Raw genomic sequence first — 23,692 nt, 5'->3', positions numbered from 1 at the left:
TGAGGCATGCATACCTTTGGAATAAAACTACAAAGAAAAGTAGAATAATTAAAATAACCCGAAATTTGGGCTAGAGGTTATTTGGAGGCATTTAAACACAGATCTGGATGTGATTGAAGAGGGCGCAAACGGGTCTCCAAGGTGCTGGTGCTGTTTGAGCTGGCTGTTTCATTATCTTTTAAAGCGGTCATGTATCATACATAGTATGCGCTCATTTACAAGTACAATATGTTATGCTAAACGTCTTTTTAATTTAAAATATTGATCCCAAACAATTAGAATCCATATTTTAAAACATTTCAAAACATTTCCTGTGGCTACCTGCATCGATTCAAAAATGAGTCTCTGAACTTGGGCGTCAGCCGAGCCTGGGGCAGGACCATCTGAGAACAGTGTGCCGGTCAGCCCTTAGTTACGGTACAAGCCGGAGTCCAAATCAGAACTCCCAGCGCCCCCAGGTCTCTTCTGACCACGCACGCGCAGTCAGACCTGATCTAGCCGTTCGACAGGACGTTGCGGTCCTCATGATGCTAGGAACCAGCTAGCCGCAGTAGCGTAGAGAGAGGCAGAGTGGAGAGGTGTGTGTCTTCTACTGTCTGATGCTGTTTTCTACTCTGCTGTGCCGCACGTGTTTCCCCACCGTAGTCTGCGGTTACAAAACTTGTGTGATTATGGAATGTCACTATTGTATGAGGCATGTGGAAGGCGGAGGGTGATAACTGGCAGCGATGACATGTATAAGAGCTCTGAAGGATGCCAGCACACAGTGTCTTACTATTGGGATCCAAAACTTATGGTTGCTGTGCAAACTGTAATAATTCTCAGAAGTGGGGGTGGGTGGGTGTAGATGGGGTAAGGGAAAGGGGAATAGATGAAATAGAACATAACCTCTCTTCCTGGGTAAATTTCAATTTTACAATGATAGCTTATTTTTACCTTCTTGCCCTACCAAAAAAAAATATATATATATATATAATTATATAGATATATAAAATAAATAACACACAAATATATATAATAAATAAGAACAATATTCTTAAATATATATACTCTAAATCAAAGGAACTTTTCTTTCATTCTATCCTATTTAATTACTAACAGACCACCAATTGACTATTAACTATTAACCCATTTCTAAACATACTCTGCCTTGAAAATTTTTTTTTATTTTCTTGTTTTTTTTCTTCATTGTAATTTTTAATTCCTTTCTTTAAGGAATTCAAGGGGAAAACATTCAGAATTGCACTTTTTGTGCATTAAACAAAACCACAACATTTTGCAGACACCGCATATAAACAAAATCATATTTAAGACCCTGGAATGTTGCTATAAACTTCTTTTAACTTTCAAACATACAGTAAATCTCCGGGGCAAATATGAGTCATTTCAGTAGCTTGGATTTTCCCTCCTGATCACAGTATTGCCTGAGAGTTTGCTAAGAGCTTTGAGCAATTCACAGAGCTGATAGGATATGTTTAGAAATTCTGCTTGCATTTCATATTATGAAAGAAAGTCACCAGGGTTTTTGGTACATGGAAAAGAATAATGAAAGTATGTATGAGTTATTTTGCCCCATAATAGTTGATGAGTACATCTTTAACCCACATGAGGTTTTAACTCTTTAAGTTGGATCCCATATTAAGACCCAGGTTAAGACAATGACATAGAACCAAGAGTAAGGAAAATCAGAGAAAACTAATTGACTAAGAAGTTGTTCTTTAAAAAAAATGAAGAAGAAGTCATTATTGAGGCCTTCTCCTGAATCTAGCCTCTGTGAGGAGGGGAGAGCTGCAGAAAGCTGGGGACAGGATCATGTTTGTGGTTGAGTGTCTCAGTTACAACCTGCAGTCTCCCCCTCAACCAACACCACCTTCTCTTGGACAACTCCTTATATGAAAGTGGAAATAGTGTGGGATGCAGGGAGGGGAGAGCCGATCTGAGAGTTTAGCGGACTATCTACCCGCCCACAAGTTATTGTGAATTTGCATCTGGTGAACTACTGGTAAGATTGTTTCTTTTGGGTGGCGAATTTATTCAATCTGTTAGAATTTTAGGGGCAGTATTCTCTTTTTAAAACATAGGAATGTGAAAAAAAAAACATAGGAATGTGGCACAGGCAATTAAGGAAAGCAGAGAGACTTGGAAACTGATCTGCATGGGGACCTCTTTAAATCTTTAATAAACGGTGCTGGTTTCAGTAACACCTATACTAAAATTGCAGCGATACAGAGAAGATAAGCATGGCCCCTGCGCAAGGATGACACACAAATTCGTGAAGCATTCCATATTTTTTTTAAAAAAAGTCTAATAGGGGCGCCTGGGTGGCTCAGTCGGTTAAGCGTCTCCTTTGGCTCAGGTCATGGTCCCAGGGTCCTGGGATCGAGCCCCGCATCAGGCTCCCTGCTCAGCGGGGAGCCTGCTTCTCCCTCTCCCACTCCCCCTGCTTGTGTTCCCTCTCTCGCTGTCTCTTTCTCTCTCTCTGTCAGATAAATAAATAAAATCTTTAAAAAAATGAATTAATTAAAATAAAAATAAATAAAATAAAAACTCTTTAATAAATAAGGCTCATTTTAGTGCCTCTGTGGCTTTCCTCACTTAACCTGTGGGTTTGCGTGTGTGTCTGTGTGTGCGTGTGCTTGCACCAAGCACGAGGAATGTTGAAAAACAAAAGACTTTGAAGGTGACGATTCAAAGTCTGTTCAGTGGTACTCTTGTCACCTGTTGCTGTACACCCGTGGTTCTCTAATGGTGAAGATACTAGAAGAGATTCCCAGATTCATATCCACACCAAATACTTTCTGGAGTCTGATAAATAACTGTTTCAGGTATGAAAGACTATTCTTCAAATATATATAAATGCAGTGATTTATAAGACAGATTCCCTTTTATGTATTGTTGAATTTATAGACACTTTATAAAACACTTTATTAGTAAATAACAAAAATATAAGCAATTGTCATGATATCCTAATGTTTCTTGATATTTTATTTTTTTTAACTTTTTAAAAAATCTAATAGAGAGAGAAAGCACAAGTGGGATGGGCAGAGGGAGACAGAATCTCAAGCAGACTCCACACTGAGCACAGAGCCTGACATGGGGCTCGACCTCACGACCCTGAGATCATGACCTGAGCCTAAACCAAGAGTCGGACGCTTAACCGACTGAGCCACCCAGGTGCCCCTCTTGATATTTTAAAAGGACCCACCTTCTTAAAATAGTAGGTACCACTGCTGTACAAGATATAGAAGATTAAATATTTTCTCTGGTTCTGTCAGTTAGCAGTGGGCTGTCTTAATGTATGTTGATCTGACTTGGTTATTTGAAGTGACAGAGCATGGGGAATTCTCACTTCAAGCCACCTGGAATGACTACTGTGAAGGGTGATGTGACAGAATCTTTCAAATTTAAATGAACATATACTATTCCACTTCCCAGTATTTACCCTATAAAAGGGGTGCACAAGAAGGCATTGCAGCACTGTATGCAACAGAGAAAAACTAGGAAAAACCCAAATGTCTGTTGATAGGAAAATGGTTAAATAAAGCGAGGGATCCTGTGCAGTAGATGATAAATTATGTCTTGGTGAACTTATTTAGAAAATCATCAAATATATTATTAAATTGTTTTAAGTTGCAAAATAATTTGTATCATATATACCATGTATGTAAAAAAAAAAAAAAAGAATAGCAAGATTGCAGATCCAAACTTGACTAATTACTTGGTTGTCCAGGTAATTTCTCAGAGTAGTACTGTGATTATCAACATAAAATAAGTAAATTTACACTCATTATAGACTCAACCATACTTCTTTTTTATTCTCTCTAGGTCTTTAATGCTCCTAAACATGCAATAACATCAACTTCCTCCCCCTCCATAAAAAATGGTTATTGCTTTTCCTTATTCTATTTTTAAACCTGATTCCCCGATAAGAGATCTTGTTTGGTTAATAAAATACATTGCCAGCATTTTTGCTTGAAAATTTTGCTGGGATCTACTGTAGTCTCAAATCAGAAAGCAGCAAAATGGAAGGAAAAAAAAGACAAAATGAAAGGCAATAGGGCATTATTCTTCAGGCTATGGGGAACACGGTGAAAACAAAACAAAACAGCCTATACTATAGGTGAAATTATAAGAATTTTGCCAGTGTTGTGCAAGTCTTGAGAAATATTTGATGGGGAAAGTGGGGTGAGGGGTATACTGGGGCAAGATGACTAGCGCCTTGCTCCAGTGTCTTTTACTACGGGAGCTTCGCCACTTCGCCTGTCTCTCATCTAGCATACTTTCAGACCCCAGCCCGTCCAAATGTAGACACTGATTCCTCAGTGACTTCCTTATTTGCCATGTCTGCAGTACTTTATTTATTTGAACTCTCTGTCTAAACGGCACAGCATGTAACATGATTATATTGTTACTTGAATATACTGAGGGTGTAGAGCTCTAGTGGTAAAAACTTAAAACGTCTTTGGTGTAAAAGCCACAGCATTCCGAGAAAGTTTTCCCATTGCATAGTTCTGTTTTCTCTTATAACACCAGAGCCTTTAAGCTGCTGGGTCTGGGAATGAAAGAAAAACCAGTCCTCTCTCCTTTTTTCGTACCACTGACACAATCAAATAACATCATGTAATTTTTATGGACTTTTGAGATTTTTTAACACTTATTCTGTCACACACACACACACACACACACACACACACACACCCTTCCAAATATTTGATGAGCCATTTTGCTACCATCAGCACTGGCCTTCCTGCAGTAAGATTGATCATATCTTTCGCCAGGTATTCTCCAAGAGATGAGCGAAGGTAGTTAGCAGAAACAAAGCATAGTACTCCATAGTAAACCTGCTTACACCCAGCATGGGTGGGAAAATCATGGATTCTGGCCAATCAAAAATGTTATTTAATAGAGGTGCCTTACCTATCATTTGTGAGTTACCAGTTCTTAGAAGAATAGATGGCAGTAAAGTGGTTAAATCTCTAATAAACATAGTTTAATCATTCTCAGATGATTCCGAGGGACTTGGAGTCCTGCTCTGCCCCAAGTCTCCTGGGAGCAGTAGCAGAATACCCCTGGGCTGCTTACTGCTGGCATTTGCTGAAGGTTCCCGGAAGGAACAAAGGGACTGGTACACTTTTATTACAATCTGGTGGGCGGTTAGGTATGATTTTTACTAGTCAGCCGCATTTCAAATATGTTTGAATCCGGTGTGCAGAGAATTAGAAATGTTAACATTTTGTTTTTACCTGAGTTTAAAGCAGAGGTTGTGCTAACATTTGATATATTATGGATGCTGTGTACTCACCTGTTCTTTGGACAAATTCTGCTTGTGGTGAAATTAGCACTCATTTACATTGCTGGTGTTGTATACCTTTCTGAAGGGCCATTTGCCAATGTGTGTCAGAAGCCTTTTAGGTGAGGATACTCTTAAACTCAGAAATGCTGACTTCTGAGAATTTTTCCTAGATAAATAGTTGAACACATGATAAAAGTATATCTATAATGATGCCCTTTGCAGCCTCATTTATAAGAACATAAAGTTGAAAAAATCTTAACTGTCCATCTACAGAAAATAGGTTACATTATAGTACATCCATATAATTACTATGTAGATCTATACACAGAATACTGTGTTGCTCTTGAAAATTAGATTTTGCTAATGTGTTAAAAATAGTCATAAATAAAGTGTTTAGGAAATGATATGTATAACACAGTCCCAGTTGGTTAAAAACAAAAGTATGTGTGCATGCATAACAAGATGTCTGGTAAAATATATCAGATGTTAGTCTTGTCCATATCTGAGTGGTATGATTAGGGAGCTGATTTTCACTTTCTCTTTTACGCATCTGGTAATGTCTGGTTTAAGCAAATAAGAAATGTATGTTACTTTCAGAATCAGAAAAAATTAAACGATTGAGTTGTTTTTCGTTTTGAAAGAAAAGTAATAAGCTTGTGGGAGTTGCGTGAAGGGTAAGCTGCTGTGGGTGAGGCCGAAAAGCTGAGCAACTTACGGAGCTCATGGAGGAGTCTCAGAGTCGAAGAATTTCCACACATACCAAGTCATTTGGCAGGGACAGAATTTCACTTGTAAAAGTCAAGTGGTATGTGAATGAGCCAGCAACTGGGCATGTTGTGATTCAAAATACCAGGAAAGTATTTTGGCTCCTTGTTTGTTTTGAACTTTGAAAACAACTTTAATATGTTTCTTTATTAGTAGTAATAAAAGGTTCTTAAAAATCTAGCTCTAATAATTGTGTATCCTAGGCAAGGAGCTACCAATGAAGAATACCAAACAAGAAGAGTTACAAGAGACAGAGGAGTGGAGTGGTCTGGTTGTCAGGCCACCCCTCTGAGGAGAAATCCAAGATGAAGGAAGGTTGAGTGTGACCTGGCCTAGATAGATGGCAGATCTAGTTGGGTAGGTGGGAGGTTGAAGGTAGTAACTTCTCAAATTGTATAGTGGGCAGTTGAGGGTTTCACGTGAGATTCCATTTAGGGGAAGGTGGGGGAGTTGTTTTTAGCATAGGATGTCCAAGATGGAGCTTTTAGGTCTCTTGCTTGTTTTGGTAAAGAAAGGCCCCCAAGTAGTAGCCAAGACCTCACGGCTGATCCAGAGATGTAGAAGAACGAATTAAGCCTTTCTGTTTGATTAGCTTGGGAAGCAGTCATTAAGGTCTCATTCTCCCTGCTGTGGTTAAAGCTGTCTACTGAGAAATAAGCCAAAGGAATATTAGGCCAAGAATCTGAAGACTAAAGCCAAACCACTGGGAAGGGCTTTTGACTGCAAACTACAATGTGATTGAATTAGAAAGGAACATTTGATTCATGTCATGCTGTCACCTCAAATTCAACAAGTCTAAAATTGAACTCATCTTTCCTCACAAAGCCGCTCCTCAACTGAACTTTGGTAATAACAACAAAATATTGCACTGTAAAATGCCTTACCATAACATATCCGGGATTTCATTTGATTGTCACACACTTACAGGCAAGGGACTTTAACTCAGGTTAAAAGGCTGGGCTGCCAGCTAGTAAGAGAGCAGTTCTAGAAACCAGGTTTACTGAGTCCTAACCTAGTCCTCCTTTAATGACATCACACCATCCTTCTCTCCATATCTGTAGAAATAAACCAGTGAGTTTCACAGAATTACTATGACATTTTATTTATATTGGCAGTTGAGTATTGCCCACTAGCAGATTTTAGTAAGTATGAAGTCAGGTTTTCTAAAGCAACAAAGAGCAAACCAACAACCTTTGGAATTGTTAATCTTGTTTTTTATAGGTGAAAAACATTCATAGCATTCGTATTCTTGAAGTCAAAGGTAGAAACAGATGAAATAAAGTGCCAGATCTAAGCCTGAAGATGTCTCATTTGTAATCTAACATAAGCAAACCATCATCAGTTATAGTGGGTTCCTATTGTTAGTACAAAGTATATGGTTCTGCTGTTTTATTTTCTTTCCTTTGTAAATTATTTTAGGTTTGTCATTATATAAGAATTATAAGCATGAAATCTTTATATGTCTGGATTTCTATTTGTAGATGTGTAAGTAACACCGTAAGAAAAGCACTTTAACTCCCCAATGTAAAAAGCAGCCCACTGCGCAATGCAGCTCCATCCCAACCCATGGCCCCATCCGGCCAGCTTGGCCCCAGGCCAGCCAGCCTAGCCATGCCTCCTTGGCACTCTGTATCTCCGTATGCATTTCTCCTTCACAAGGAACCAGGGTAACCATGCAGGTCATTTTCTCTTGAGTTTGGACATCTGTAGTCCCCCAGCTCCAAGTCTTTATTTGGGAATAAGTATTAATTGAAATGTATGTAATGTAGTGACAGTGATTGTATAATTTTCCTAAAGAGGTATTTGCTTCAGACAAACTACAAAAGCTGAATAACACATATGTGTGCAGAGCCCTCTGTGCCTCCTCTCCCTACCTCAGCTGTTGGGTTTCTATCTATGTATACACCTGGGGGCTACCATGATGGGCCCAACATGTGGGTGGTAGAATCCTAACGCATGTTTTTTAGAGCAAAGGAGGGGGCTTTACAGGGAGCCACACTGACTTGGAAGCCCTCCTATCAGTTGTCAATAACACCTTCCCTCTCCAGTGGAAAGGAACTGAAAGGAAAAAATAAAATCCAAGCCAAGAGCGTATCCTACTCTCCATTTTAAGTAGCAGTTTGGGCTTATTAATGCCAAAATCCTGGCTTGATAACTTGATTCTTTTTTGTCCTTTGTGACAGTGTACACAAATAATCTATACGACATGCTGAATCTTTTAAATAAGTGTTTTGATTATTTTTTGATTCAGTGCTTTGGATTTCTGCTTCTAAATCTTATTAACATGCTAATAAGCAGCTTAGTAAAGAAATCTATACTAACCCACAGCCTGCTTTTGTGCATTTTTTTTTTTTTAGGTTAAGCTATTATTTGATCATTGTAAATTGTCCCGTGTAGCTATTAGACTCATGCTTTTCAGATACTTAAAAGTTTGCAAACTATTCAGATCAAGTCTCTACGCAATGGAACAATCCATTTAGAACTGTCTGGTTCAGTCGGTGGTCGAGCTCAGGAAAGAACCTGGTGAAGATCGTTGGCAGCTGGTAGCTCAAGAGGTTGTCTTTGTGATGTCGCAGGATCGCCTACCAGCGGAACGATGATGATGAGGAAGAGGCCGCCCGCGAACGGCGCCGCCGCGCCCGGCAGGAGAGGCTGCGGCAGAAGCAGGAGGAAGAATCCCTGGGGCAGGTGACTGACCAGGTGGAGGTGAATGCCCAGAACAGGTACTGTCCTTTTTGGAATGGAGAATTTCTAAGTCACTTCTTAGCCTGTCTGATGAATGGAATGTGTTGGGCAAAGCATTCCCTTCTCAGCCCAGCTCAACTCATTCTCAGTCTAACTTGTTCAGTCATTTTTGTGGTCATTGTGGCACCTAAGAAGACTGGACAGTCAAACTGATTTAGGCATTCAGATACCACTACTCCTTTCCCTTCCCCTCTCCCATCCCCTACACACCCCCCAATTGAAGGTTTTATTTTATAGTCTAGTAATCTTTTTATTTACTAACTATGATGGGTTACATCTTTAAATAAGGAAAGCTATTTACACTCATTCTTTAGGGGGTATTGTCATCTGTTTTTTTTTTAAGATTTTATTTATTTATTTGACAGAGAGAGAGCACAAGGGGGCAGAATGGCAGGCAGAGGGAGAGGGAGAAGCATGCTTCCCACAGAGCAGGGAGCCCCATGCGGGGCTCGATCCCAGGACCCCAGGATCATGACCCGAGCCAAAGGCAGCCGCTTAACCGACTGAGCCACCCAGGCGTCCCTATTGTCATCTATTTTGAACTGAAGATTTATTAGCTTAATAGTCCTCTGTGCCTCCCAGTAGCAAATAATAGTTCAATTTTTAAAGTAGACATAAATTGCAAATGCCTTATTTTTCCTGATCTATACAGCCTCAATCAGTATTCTCTGATCACTACGCTATTCAGCAAGGTACAGAATCTTGCTTAATGTAATGTAATTATTCAAACAAGCTTGAGAGTTTACTAGCACATTTTTTCCTATGCAGGCCTTGGTAGTGATCAGGACAGTTGAAAGCTCTTAAGAGGTTCAGCTTCTTCAAAATGGGCTTTTATAAGTTCACACATATGAGGTCATATAGTTCATCATGCCACTTGGGAGTATATGTCATTTATATGCCCCAAGGTATAAAAAAGATGAGAATATTTGGGGGTGGGGATGGAGAAAAAAATTAATTTTTATTTACAATTATGGACTGAATAAATGTAATGCAACTACCACACAACATCTTGTGTATGGTTTTGGTTTTAGTCTATTTTATTTTGTGTGTGTTGGGAGGACATTGTTGATAGTTCCTTTAAGTCAGTCTAACAAGAAAATCTGAAGGAAAACAGTTCTGGCCTCTTTAACCTAAATATGAGTGGGTACACAGGTTTCTGAAAGTCTTGAAGATTCTGTCAGGTCGGATGAATTTAATAAGGAAATCTGTTGTTAGGTGGAGACGTAGAGACCTTGTTTCTTGATAAGTAGCTTCTAATTAGGGAGGAAGTATGGCAAAGAGGTTGTGGGTACGTTCTCTGGGGTTCATACTGGCTCTGAATTCCAACTTGACCTTTCCCTAACAGTGTTTCTTCAGTTAAATGGAAATGAAAATTGTACCTCTCTCTTAGGAATGTTGTTAAATTTAAATGAAATTATACTATATATGAAACCCATGGTGCCTTGCACATAATAAGCACCTACTTTTAACTATTATCAGGAAAATGTTATCAGAGCCTTACAGAAGAGGCCTGCATATAGTCATTCACTGTCTTTTCTATTTTTGAGTTGAACAGGAAGGGAAAGAAAAAGTTTTAAAATGGCATTCTGAGGCCTTTCCTGAATCTGGTTATTGACAGTGGCTTCAGAGTTACTAGTAGTATTCTTGCTTTTAAAATCTTGTTTCTACTTGGGTTTCTCTTCTTTTTTCACATTTATTAGTAGTAATTATTTCATTGTGTTGATTAATTCACGAATTCTTTTTCAGTAAAGCATATTCTTTTTTTTTTTTTTAAAGGTTTTATTTATTTGAGAGAGAAAGAGAGCACAAGGTGAGGGGGAGCAGAGGGAGAGAGGGAAGCAGACTCCCCACTGAGCAGGGAGTCTGACTTGGGGCTCTATCCCAGGACCCTGGGATCATGACCTGAGCCGAAGACAGACACTTAACCCACTGAGCCACCCAGGCACTCCTTCAATAAAGCATATTCCGATCTGAGAATATGTAATTTATCTCTGAAATATTAATTATCCACAAGAAGAATTAGTGTTCTTCATGGGGCTGAACAACCCTAAATGGTACTCAACTCTACTGACAATTGTTGTTATGATTTATAAGTAGGCAGAGAAAGGTCCAGTAGAATCTGGTTTTTGTTGTTGTTTTTAGAGAAAGAGAGAGCTTGTGCACATGTGAGTGGTGGTGGGGGAAGGCTGCAGAGGGAGAGAGAGAGAATCATAAGCAGGCTCCATGCTCAGCACGGAACCCAAAGCAGGGCTCCATGTTACAACCCTGAGATCATGACCTGAGCCAAAATCAAGAGTCGGACACTTAACCGAGCCTGCCACCCAGATGCCCCTATCTGTTGGTTTCTTAACTCAAGAGTACTTTCATCTGGCTAACACTTTGGAATTTATGGTACCTTTTAAAAAGTATTTGAATTCGGGGCATCTGGGTGGCTCAGTCGTTAAGCATCTGCCTTCAGCTCAGGTCATGGTCCCAGGGTCCTGGGATCGAGTCCCACATTGGGCCCCCTGCTCGGCGGGAAGCCTGCTTCTCCCTCTCCCACTCCCCCTGCTTGTGTTCCCTCTCTCACTGTGTCTCTCTCTGTCAAATAAATAAATGAAATCTTTAAAAAAAATAAAAATAATTTGGGGGCGCCTGGGTGGCTCAGTTGGTTAAGCGACTGCCTTCGGCTCAGGTCATGATCCTGGAGTCCCTGGATCGAGTCCCGCATCGGGCTCCCTGCTCGGCGGGGAGCCTGCTTCTCCCTCTGACCCTCCCCACTCTCATGTGCTCTCTGTCTCTCTCATTCTCTCTGTCTCAGATAAATAAATAAAATCTTTAAAAAATAAAAATAATAAAAATAAAAATAATTTGAATTCAGTTGATCCAAATTCCTTATGTGTAGATGTTTCCCCTTAAATTCTAAGCTATTTGTATTTTTAGGGAAATTTAATACTTATATGTCTAATTCATGGAGACAGTGTCCTACAGCAAGAGTTAAAGCCAAGAAAGTGTAAAATCTAGCCTTTACTCTGCCATTTCTTATTATTAAATGTGAAATGTGTTTTTCCAAAATTAAGTGAACTCGAACTTCAAAAGGGCCCAGTTCAGTATGAACCATGAAATTTGATGGAGTTTCTAAACATTACAAGACATATTCTTCCAACTCTGGTCACAGTTTCATGACTGGTTGTTTCCTGCCAGTGGAGACCAATAGCCCTGGCTTTGAGCTGTAATAGTGAGTGAGGTGATAGATATGGTACAGTTTGATTTTTAGAGATTTTCTTTTCTTTTATAATAAGTATCAAATTTAACTATGCTTTGTCTACTATAGAGAAGGGCAAAAGACCCTTTTTTCATGGAAATCTTGACAAAGAATGCAGATGATGTATGTATTAGGGTAATGTCAACTGCTATAACAACAAGCCCCAAATTTTAGTAACTTAATGCAATAACACAAATGAGTCCAATGTGGGCATTTTTGAGTAGTAGATAGAACTGGTCACCTACTTTCTTTCCTCTTGTGACTCTGTCAACTCCTGGGGCTTTAAAGTTTTCTGATCTAGTCAACAGAGATAGAGATGGTAGAGAATGCACTTCTGTTTTGTAATTGTCTTGGTCTAGACACATCACGTCTGCTCACACTCAACTGGAAATTACTGGACACATGGCTCCACCTAGATGCAAGGTTGAGGGGAGGGTAGGAAATAGAATCCTTGACCGGCTGTGACTTCCCTGGGACTGTGGAGGGAGGAGCATGAATTGTGATGCACGGTTAGATGTCTGTACCATGGGGGTCACTGGTGTAAGTACAGCATCCCCACACTATGATGTACACTTGCTTCCTTTCCAAGTGTCCCACAGATCGAGCTCAGGAATTCTAGGTGACTTCGCGACAGGTGAAAATACTCTGTGATACTAGAGGAATTCACTCATTTCTCAGTTTGGTCCTTGTCTTAGTTTGAGTTGCCCAAGAAGCAGATTTGGAAACATAAAAGATTTAAGCACAAGTATTCATTTGGGAACCGATCCCAGGAAACACCAGTCGCCCTGTGGGAAAGTGAACTGAGGAAGGGAGAGCAACCAAATAAAGGTTTCATGGCCACTGCTGGGATCCGGAGCTTACCTCCACCGGGAGACTCTGAGATCCAGTGCGACGCAGGCACGTCAGAGTTATCCGACTCAAAAGGTGAAGGGAGCCGGGGTATTTATACACGAATGCTCCTGCATTTTGTTTGACGGCTGCCCCCAGGCGCGTTGATCCTGAAAGCACTTCCGGCAGGTAGAGTAGACGCCGGTGGCCAGAGAAAGACCAAGGGCAGCGGCCTGCGTGTGCGGTCTGCTGAACACCAGGCAGGCCTGCGTGAGCAGGATAACGGGGGCGGGGGTCCCCTGGGCACGCACGCCACCGCGAGCCTCGGCCCCGGTGCGCATCAGGCTTCGCGGATCCCGCTGGCCCATTAATCAGCAGTCTGTCTTTGGTGTCGTTTCTGTTGTCCAGTGTGGCCGACGAGGAGGTCAAGACAAGCACCTCGCCCGCGCAGGTGGAGGGCGACGACGACGAGGCTGCGCTCCTGGAGCGCCTGGCTCGGCGGGAGGAGAGACGCCAGAAACGCCTTCAGGAAGCCCTGGAGCGGCAGAAGGAGTTCGACCCCACGGTCACGGACGCGGGCTTGCCACTTCCCAGCAGAAGGCTGCACAATAACGCCGCCGACGGCGAGGCCACCGAGAAGGAAGAAAAGAGCGAGCATGGCCAAGAAAGATACGAGATAGAGGAGACGGAAATCATCACCAAGTCCTATCAGAAGAACGACTGGAGGGACGCTGAGGAGAAAAAGCCGGAAGAAAAAGAAAAGGAGGAAGAGGAGGAAGAGAAGCCAAAGCAAGGGAGCCGGGAAGAAAATCAGGTAGAGGTGACGGTGGAAGGCGGAACAACAGGAACAGCGGCCCTGCCGTTGGAAACGGGGCAGCTCAGGGCAGAAGAGCCTAGAACAGAGGGGGAGCGGGAGCAGGGTTCAGACGAGGCCGCCCCCAATGGCGGGATGGAGACGGAAGGGAGGGAGCAAGCAGAGGCAGACAGGGCCAGGCTGGCAGCGGAAGAAAGAGCAAGAGCTAAAGCTGAGCAAGAGCAGAGGGTAGCAGAGGAGCAAGCAAGACTGGAAGCAGAAGAAAGAGCAGCTGCACAAGAGAAAGAAAGGAGGGAGGCGGCCGAGAGGGAGCGGGTTGAGCAAGAGAGAAGAGCAGCGGAGGAGAGGCAGCGGGCAAAGGCAGAGGAAGAGGAGAAAGCTAAGGTAGAAGAGCAGAAGCTTCGGCAGCTAGAAGAGAACAGAAGAGAAATGCAAGAGAAAAGGCACAAAGGGGAAAAGGTAGACGAGAAAATGGAAGGGAAATGGGTAAACGAAAAGAAAGTACAAGAAGATAAACTCCAGACAGCTGTGCAAAAGAAACAGGTACAGTAAGCATTTTGCACCAAATGTGTGATGCCTGTGATTTATGAGAAATGTAATGCACATCAGACTTGGGACCCAGGCACGATGCTGCAGCCCCACGTGCTTGCTTGTTTGGCAAGCTGTTCATTTTTTTGGGCCATAGCAATATGCAAGCATGAAGCAATCGATCGATGGCTAAATATTCAATCAACCAAATTTACTGGGACAGCCAGAGAGAAATTAATTGCTCTGTGCTTGCTTGTTATGAATACCAGAAAAATGAATTAACCCAAAGATGATAAATGTAGCAGTGCTGTGTTGACTTGTAATTCTGCACCTGCATCTAAATTCATTCCTTTTGACAGCTTATCTCTAGCCATGGGTCTACATGAGGCAAGAGGACCATAACTCCTCCCTTTATCCATATGTTTGGCATTTAATTAAAAATTATAGAAGTTGGGATGGGATAATGACATGAAGAATCATGGTCAGAAATTTCATCTTAAGAAGGCAAAAGTAACCCCCTTGAAATAAGCTGGTAATAAAGGAGGTAAAGAAGCCAGTTTGGACCTTTCATTAAGTATGTCAAAACCATGATTTGCCATCATGTAGACCTGAGCTTAATGCAGACTTGCAGAAAGCCATTCAGCTGGGTTGGCATCAATTTATAACTGACTGGTAATTAAGAGCATACATTTTGCTGCTTTTACCATCAGGATGACACAAATAAACTCATGTAGCCTGAGAAAGGTGGAAATGAGGGGGAGGAGGTGGTTGCAAGCTGTGAAAGATTTTTTTTCTGTCTGCAAGCCTGCATTAAAAGCACTCTACCTAACCACGACCTCCATCCCTACCCTCCCCCAACAAAAAGAAAAAGAAAGAAAGAGATGCTTGCATACTCACCTTTGCATAGAGAACTCTCTATCACTGAGTCTGCATTGTGCTGAAGTTGTCTTTCACTCCTGCTTGTTACAAGGGGCTCATGACCACAGCTACATTTGAGACCCATCAGAAACAAAATGCACCAAACCACACACAAGTTTTGTAAACATGCACAAAGAACCACCACGTCACGCTAGATTTCAGGGAGCACAATGGCAGGCACGTGAGAATCCCACGTTGCTGTTTAGAATCACTGGCACCCAGGGTTATGTGAGCACTGAGTCAGCAAAATCCTAAGCCACATGCAAAGTGACCTGAGCACCCTCTCACTCTTGTAAGCTAGAAAGGGCTTCTTTTAAACGAGTGACCTTGCCACTCTTGAAAATAAAAAGGAAGAAGAAAAGGGGGCCAAAGCACAAGCTAAAAGAGAAAAGTCCCAAGAAGAAAAGCCTACCTTCAAAAAAGAGGTAAATATTACTGAAAAATAACCTAATCATAAAGCAACAGAGAGCAGTGTTCCATGACATTTCAGGTCTGCTGATCTCAAAATTATTACCTCTGATCCAGTGTTTGTCAAGCCATGACTTGACTTCATGATTCATTGAATGGTGAAATTAACTTAGAGCATCTCAAAAGTAGTTAAATATGTCAATGGACGTTTTAAGACATGAAATTGAATAGAAGACATCAGAGGGCATCGTAAGCAGTATTACATTGTGATAGAAATTGTCCTGGCTGTGGGTCACAGAAAGCTTGAAAAACACTGCTCGGATCCATTTTTCCCGCTTTCTCCTCTTCTAAGTGCTATTTTTTTCCTCCTTGGACCATCCTACTTTCAGTTGGCTTTGATTAATGATTTAGCTTTCCAAAGGAAAAACCCTCCCCCACATCTCAGTAGAAAATTCGATGAACTGAAGATGGTATTTGGTTTTCAAAAGAAAAGTTTGGCAAAATGTTCTGCATTGCATTTCTGAGGCACACACAGGAGCTGGTACCAGGGTGTTTGACTGTAGGTAAGTAAGCGAGTCAGTGGAACAGGGCCAGGTGTAGAGAGAATGTAATCATGCCCCACGTGACCAAAACGCCACATCAGAAAGCCTGGCCTCGTTTTAACCATTGTACTTACATTAGCTCCAAGTAATCCTAAAAACTGTGACAATATCGCCTAAGTTCAAAGTGCTTAAACATGGTAAAACTGAATTATCAAAGGTAGGAAGATTTGGATTACTTTGCGCATGGGACTGAATCAGAGCTGTTGAGGGCCAGCTCAGATGGACTCCTGCTGCACGTCTCTGCCCATTATGGCACATATTAAGAAACAGAAAAATCCATATTTAGAAAATGAGGTAACCAGATTAAGCAGGGGGATGGTTATTTTCTTAAATGCTTTTTCATAAGATTCGCAGAAAAAAGTTAAGAACCCCTAGATCGTGTGCTGTTTATTTTGGTTAAGATGTATGTACCTTCCTGTTTCTAACAGAACTTGAGGGTGTTTGGGAGTAAATACTGAATGCAAACACCGCCCATTTAAAGGAAGGTGGAAGCATAAATGCTAAGAACTAGAAAGCTGAATTTGGTTCAAATGAGGCAGCTAAGGAAATGGTTGAATATTGTTGGGAATGCACAGAATAGAACATCTACAGATTCATCTAAAAAACTGAAAGTTACTGGGAGCTAAACTCAAACAGGAATGTCCCACTTGGGCTCTTTGATAAAGCTGGTGTTTGGTGGTGAATAGCTTTCCAGAAGGAAGAGGGCATGAAGTCCTAACTCAGTGGGGGAGGGGAAGCTGAAAGAGCACTGTTTGGATTCTGTATTTAAAATGTAATTGACTTCCCTAAGATGTCATTTTTTTTTAAGTTTTTTTTTTTATTTATTTGACAGAGAGAGAGAGAGAGCACAAGTAGGCAGAGTGGCAGCCAGAGGGAGAGGGAGCCCGCTGCGCAGGGAGCCCGATGCAGAATTCGATCCCAGGAACCTGGGATCATGACCTGAACCGAAGGCAGCCGCTTAACTGACTGAGCCACCCAGTCGCCCCGTGATTTGTTTTTAATGACACAAACATTCTGTGTCTTTATATTGTGCCGCTGAGCAAGGAAGGGCTCGTGAGTGGTCACCCAAATCATCCTTCTGCCTCTTTTCAGAGAAGGCCCCAGTCCCAACAATATCGGTGGATATCAGACCTGCTCCTTTCCCAGTTTGCTCTGCATCCCCTTCTGGAGTCCCAAAACTTTTGGCCTCTTTTTTTACACAAGGCCAGATTAGCCACTCAACCCAGGCTCAAAAAAAAAAAGAAAAAAAAAATCTGGCATTCCTGCTTTAACATTGCATACGTAAATTACTAGTTGAATGACTAGATTTCCCCCCTCCAGCTAGTTGTGTGGTTACTTTATATAAACAACTTTGAATCATATTTTACATGATTTAGCCATTTCCAACACCCTCCTCCTTTTTTCCCCCCCCTTTTTGTTAAAAAACAACAAAAAAAATTTCCTTTCAAGGAGCTAAACAGGATCGGTCAACCACAAGTAAACACAAACATCACGTGAGACTTCTTAGAGAAAACATTTCCAGACGTTGCTCCAATACCTCAGGAAAAAACTCTCTTTCTCCCCCTGCAGCCCTGCAGTTTTTAACTGTTTGTAGTGATGGATCACAGAACATCACCAACCTTGAAACTTAGCTTTCTTTTTCTCCTCTCCAATTATAAAACGCCTCTTTTTAGTTCTTCACCCCAGGTTGTTTTTTTTTTCCTGGCCTCTAACAGAAAACCTGTTTCCAGCAGGGTTGTTCATATAATATTGCAACTGATATTCATATCATGTACCAAAGTTTCCCAAACATGGGCGTGCATATAAATCACCTGGAATCTTACGAAATGCAGAATCTGACTCAGTGGGTCTGGGTGGAGCTTACCAGTGAGGTCCGTGTTATTTGCAGACCAAACTTTCAGTAGCAAAGACATCCATGTGGCAGACATTGGACCCAGAAAAGGAACTGAGGCTCCTGAGTCTAACAGAAATGTGTCAAACCTAATGTGAAATGTAACTTGCATCAGTTCTTGTGACTCTCCTGAAATCAAATAATGCAAAGCATTACTCTACAGAAACTGACAGCTCAGTCTTTTTGACTTGCGCACTTGACCTTTTGAGGGTCTCTCTGGCACCAGGATGTGTCACTTGAATTCCCACCCCCCCATACACCCATGTGTTAGCCCATTGGATACCCCAAATATCCAGAGTTTTATCCAAATGTCACATTTGACCAGAGCCTCTCATATGCTAATATTATCTGAATGTGAAGCACATTAACTCTTCAGGATACTTAGCCACCTATGAACCCATCACAGATTTTCTTCACTGTGACATTCTGACCTAGCAGATCAAATGCTTTTCCCTCAGAATCTCATGAGTTTAGGTTGAATCCATCAAATCTATTCCACTATGCTCCTTAAAATTTAAAGGCACTATGGAATGAATGAATGAATGAATGAATGAATTTATTTTCCAGAAAAGAAAATTATTTGCAAACTCAAATCATTATTTCACTGAGAATTTTTCTAAGAGAGTCTTCCAAAGAGAATATAAGCATACCATCCTCTATAACCTTCGCCAATGAAGGCAGAGCTGGAAAAAAAGGGGGGTGGGATTTTTCTTCTCTTAGACATGTATTGTTTTAAAAACCTACTTTATACACATTTTTGGTGAATGAGTCAGATAATGCATTTTGGGAGAATGGAAATCTCTCTGACTCCAAAATAGGAGAAATGAGTTAAAGGGAATTTCTCTTTGCGTGGTGCTCCACAAACCATGAGATTTGACTCAGAATGTGTTTTGTGGGTTCCCTGAAATAGGACCCCCCTCCCCCTAAATTTGCATCCCCAGATACTTCTTAACCAGGAGACAAACCCCAGTCCCTGGTATCTGGGGCAATATCCAGCAATGAGGGTCAGGACGAGAACAGGCATTTCCTGCTCCTGCCTGCCTGGTGAACACCACCGGGAGCTGTAGTCAAGCTGTAGGACTGGCCAGAGCTTCCTTCTCTTCTCTCTAGCCTTTCACGACAAATCAGGAGCCAAGACGGAAATGACAAGATGAAGGGTGAGGAAGGAATCCTCTGGTCCAACCTCTCTTCTAATGTATGTAGAGCCAACCTCCCTGAGAAATCAGGTGACTTCATTTTAGCTAGTCTGTTGACAGCACTGGAGCAAAAACTCAGCCTCTCTGACTTCCAGACAAAGCTCTCAGAGAGAATGGCAAAACAACAGCTCCCCTTTTTAAAGCATGTCCAAGGAATAGCCTTGGAGAAAGATTGAAGTCTTAACTAATTAGGGCAACATGGTAGTGAATAGTCCATCTGTGGTAATTTAATCAAATAACATCCAAAGAAGGCAGTCAGGCAAAGGACTACTCAAGGCTCATCGGTAAAGAGAAAAAAAAGTACTGTGCTTAGTACGACATGCACTTTAGGAGTAAGTGTTCAGAGGGTATCAGAGGAATAGCTGGAAAGAGATGAGTGATCAGATAAGGGAGGCCAGCCTGGGTACCTGAAGGCCCAATTTCTTATGCCTACTCTTCCTCTGTTGCTTGCTTTAGAACGTAAGTGTCTTGTCACTGGTTATGTTGAAAAGAGCAATAATGAATCTCTCCTGTTCTCACACTCATTCTTAAAGAATGGGTGAGCTGATACAGGTAATCTCAACCCCCTAACAAGCTATGTAAATTTCACTTTACTTTGAAATAATGTGTCTCATTTACTGTGAGGACCTTGTAATACAAAACTCACAAAAATTAAAGCTAACACCCGCTCTCCATATATCACCTTCCTCTGTCTTCCCAACCATCACAAAACCACCTCTGGTTTCCTATTCCATTCGAACTATAGTGGTTTAGATGACTACAGACATGGTCCCACAGGTCTGAGTCGTCTCCCTAAAGGTAGGGTTATTATGTCTTCTATCCTCAGACCCTAGTTACTCATTTGATTAAAATACAAGGGTGGGCTTCCTCTGCCATCTGCCAAAATTGGCTTGGCAGATCTGGTGGGTTTCCTTGGTAGGTTTCCTTTTTCCCTCCTCAACACATTTGGGTTCTTTTCAAAGACACAGTCTTCATCCAAGAAAAAACCCGTCCAACCAACCCGGACATTCTCCCATCAATGCCACACTAATGATCGCTCTTTTCAGTGGGAACTACAAAGAGCTGCTCTTACATGGAATTCCCAGAATACAATAGTTTCCAAACAGTAACACCTCCACTGCTCTTGAAAACAAAACCCCAGTGAAATCAGGGATGATCTTGGTTTCCTAAAATTGTGGTCTAGGTTTTTGCACAGAGGCTGGAGGACCATAGCTCATGCTCTAAGAATTTCCTCTGACTCCAGCTCTACCACATCATTCTCCAGTGGTTGGTTTTACTTCTGAGTTTTCTGGCTTAATAATTCTGGGTCTTATTTGGTGATACCAACCAAAACCTAATGGGATTTTTATCATTATGTTTCTTCCTGATGTGTACTGTTGGTTAGATCAAAGATGAGAAGATTAAAAAGGACAAAGAGCCCAAAGAAGTGAAGAGCTTCTTGGATGGGAAGAAGGGATTTACAGAAGTGAAGTCACAGAATGGAGAATTCCTGACCCACAAACTTAAACACACCGAGAATACTTTCAGGTAAGAAACAGAGACTACTTAACAATGACTGTGTTCACATGTGAAGAAAAAAATAATAATCAGCCTCCCTATCCTGTGCCTCCAGACAGAAACGTGCTAAACAGGCAACATATTTCTGTTGTGAAGTCATTGGCCATTGTCTCAAAGATCCTCAGTCAGCAGGTCAGGCTATCAATCACTAACAGAAGACAGGCAGTCATTGCTCAGACAAGATTTAATCTGCTTTTCCCATTATTTAGCAAAGCAGATCATGCTTAGGATCCATGTTTTTGTTCCCTGACTTAATATGCTCACGTAAGATCAGTTCAGTAGAAAACATTATGACTGGGGTTAGTATCATGGATTCTCTATATAGTCCAGCCAGTTTCCTAAGAGAGACTTTTCAGTATCATTTTCAAGAATGTATTATTTTAAAGATTATAAATAAATGTTGCTTAAAACTGAGATTGCCCTGTGGCCAAATACTTGGGAAATGCTGGGTTGAACTAAGTTAATTAGCTCTCTTTACTGTAGGACTTTGAGAGCACTTGATGTTAATTTGCACTGGGAATCTCAAAGAGGGAGGAATAGGGCAGGGCCCTAGTGCTCCATTTAATACCCTTTGGAGAACCCTTTTGCATAGCTTCAGCTTTCCCTCCTCACCCCCCCCCCGCCCCCCCCCATGGTGCTGAATACCTGGACAGTTGATTTTAGGACAGATAGACAAGTACGTACAGGTAAATCCTTACTTCTAGATACACTGAATAGTGAGAGCGCCCCACCAGTTCTGTAGGACTCAAGTTACAGAAGCCTGCCATGGACACCTGGCCACAAGATTCTTTGTGCCCCAGTCCTACACATACGCTCCCTCCAACCACTGGTGCCACATTCCTACCTCTGTTATGTCACTGGCTGGTGTGCCAGATGTCCTGGAACATGGATTCCCATGGGGTTGTTTTGGCAGCAGTCTTGCCTGTGGACCCTGTTTTTCTCAACAGTTCAAATAAGGAAGTTCCCAAGAGCAGGTATTGTGTGGAAGTTGGATGTATTCCTTACACCAAAGCCGTTGTGGCATTCAGAAGCAAGGAGAGCTACTAGGGCTCTGCTCCTCTAAGCAGGATAAAATGGGGACATTTAATTGCCCCCCAAACAACTTCTCTATGCAAAAATTTGAGCAGAAAGGTAATCACATTTATCCAAGGGGAAGCCTACGGAAGAAAATGTGTGCAGAAAATGCCCAAGTAAACTGTGAAGGAGGATGCATAGATCCTATAGATGTTACTTGGGATTGGCAAGAAAGTAGACTTTAAGTAGAACATTAAGAGTTTATTAAGAATTCATAGAAAATCTAGAAATTGAGTTGATTCCGGTCGGTAAGCTGAGTCCAAAGCTTGCTGGAGTGCCAGTCGTTTAATATTTCAAGGCCCTAGAACGGTGTCAGGTTCATGAAAAATATCGAATGAGTATTGCCTAATGATATTACTGTCTTAATATTTGATAGTTTAAAATAGGTTTTGTGGGTATGAGTATATTTTTTGTTAAGAAAAATAATGTTTTTTAAAAATCTGTCAGTAGAAAGAAGTTTCGTTAACAATTAGCAAACTTGCCAACCAGCTTTAGTCCAAACTCAAATTAATAATTAACACACCCATTGTGTAGAAATCCAGAGAGCTGGGAATTCAAAGAGAAAAATCACAAGGATGGCAACAGGTGTAGCACTGAGAATTCTTAAATGTGACTCTGGCCTTAATTTTTCCATCTTTGGGCAGAAAAAAAAATGACAGAAACAAGCAGCCACCATATCATTCGTTTTTGTGTAGCTGCCAACATAGGTTAGTTGTAGTTTCAATTCGAAGTTGATGCCAACAGAAGCAGGGATGCGTGGTTTTGCTGTCTATACTTATAAAGCAAGGAGCTGTATCGAGAAGGGAGTAGGAGCCTCTGTGGAATAGCCAGGTGCCTACTAGCCTAAGTGCAGACAAACTGTGTTCATGGTGAAAGGTCTGATGCTCATCTAGACTTAGGCCTAAGGAAGCCAAGGATAGAGGAGAGACCTTCTGGAAGAAATTTCCATATTAGTGTCATCCTAGTGCTGAGGGCATGCCGGTACATCTGAGTAGAGGTGACATGGATAAAACTCTTGCTACTGTTTTGAGCATAGCTCCTCATGTTTAATTACTGCCCCCTTTGATATTTCTGTTTTCTTTTTTTTTAAGATTTTATTTATTTGTCAGAGAGAGAGAGAGAACGCATGCACAAGCAGGGGGAATGGTAGGCAGAGGGAGAAGCAGGCTCCCCGCGGAGCAAGGAGCTCGATGTGGGATCATGACCTGAGCAAAGGCAGATTTCACCAACTGAGCCACCCAGGCATCCCAATATTTCTGTTTTCTGTGATTACATTGTTTTCTCTAAAACATGACAAAAAAAAATCTCAACTCGATGAGCAAGGTATAGAAAAAGCGGATTATACCAAGGGCTTTATAGAAAATACAAAACAGGAATTTCTTTTGCTTTCCATCTATTTTTAATGTGGTAATTAAAGTTTTTTCTAATTATAGGAAAAAAAGATACTCATTATGAAACATTCAGAAAATAGAGCACCCACCACCCAAAGATAACTACCAGTAACATTTTATCCAGATACCTTTTATGTGTATATATTCAAAATAGACATATACAGTATGTATATGTGTGAATATAACTATAAATATATGTTTTTAAATTGATTCTTGCACTATATCATAGCCACCTTTCTGTACCAATGAATATAAGCTTACAATTAATAACGTTAGAGTATTCCACCAGATGGATGTGTCATGATTTATTGAGCCAGTCCCTAATGACAGACATTTTCAGTGTCCAAGATGAAGACTGAGTGACACCTAGTGGAATCCAGAGAAGTTTCTATAGGCATGTAACTCCTTTACACTAACATGATGAACACAAAGAGAAAG

At 41.3% G+C, this 23,692-nt stretch overlaps 1 protein-coding gene, 1 long non-coding RNA gene and 1 other non-coding gene across 14 annotated transcripts in view; 2 read left to right on the top strand and 1 right to left on the bottom strand.

The window, feature by feature from the left end:
• The window catches only part of LOC115939361 (uncharacterized), a 203,532-nt gene that overhangs the window by 77,021 nt on the left and 102,819 nt on the right, over window positions 1-23,692 (bottom strand). The window lies entirely within an intron of this gene.
• CALD1 (caldesmon 1) overlaps window positions 1-23,692 on the top strand; it is a 177,563-nt gene that overhangs the window by 129,268 nt on the left and 24,603 nt on the right. For 3 of the 5 annotated variants that reach the window (XM_081800053.1, XM_081800051.1, XM_081800052.1), the window contains 4 exons: window positions 8,635-8,781; window positions 13,284-14,232; window positions 15,486-15,560; window positions 20,617-20,759. In XM_081800053.1, the coding sequence (XP_081656179.1) occupies window positions 8,635-8,781; window positions 13,284-14,232; window positions 15,486-15,560; window positions 20,617-20,759 (1,314 nt within the window). The remainder of the gene's footprint in view (window positions 1-8,634; window positions 8,782-13,283; window positions 14,233-15,485; window positions 15,561-20,616; window positions 20,760-23,692) is intronic. The other 2 variants (XM_081800055.1, XM_081800054.1) reach the window with 1 other exon arrangement.
• On the top strand, window positions 2,186-2,292 carry LOC115939362 (U6 spliceosomal RNA). Its single transcript, XR_004074179.1, has one exon. It is a non-coding gene; the product is annotated as a U6 spliceosomal RNA (small nuclear RNA).

This window comes from Leptonychotes weddellii, chromosome 12, assembly GCF_054177405.1.
Source record: "Leptonychotes weddellii isolate Sample4059 chromosome 12, ASM5417740v2, whole genome shotgun sequence".
NCBI lineage: Eukaryota > Metazoa > Chordata > Mammalia > Carnivora > Phocidae > Leptonychotes > Leptonychotes weddellii.
This window is presented reverse-complemented; position numbering and strand designations above follow the sequence as displayed.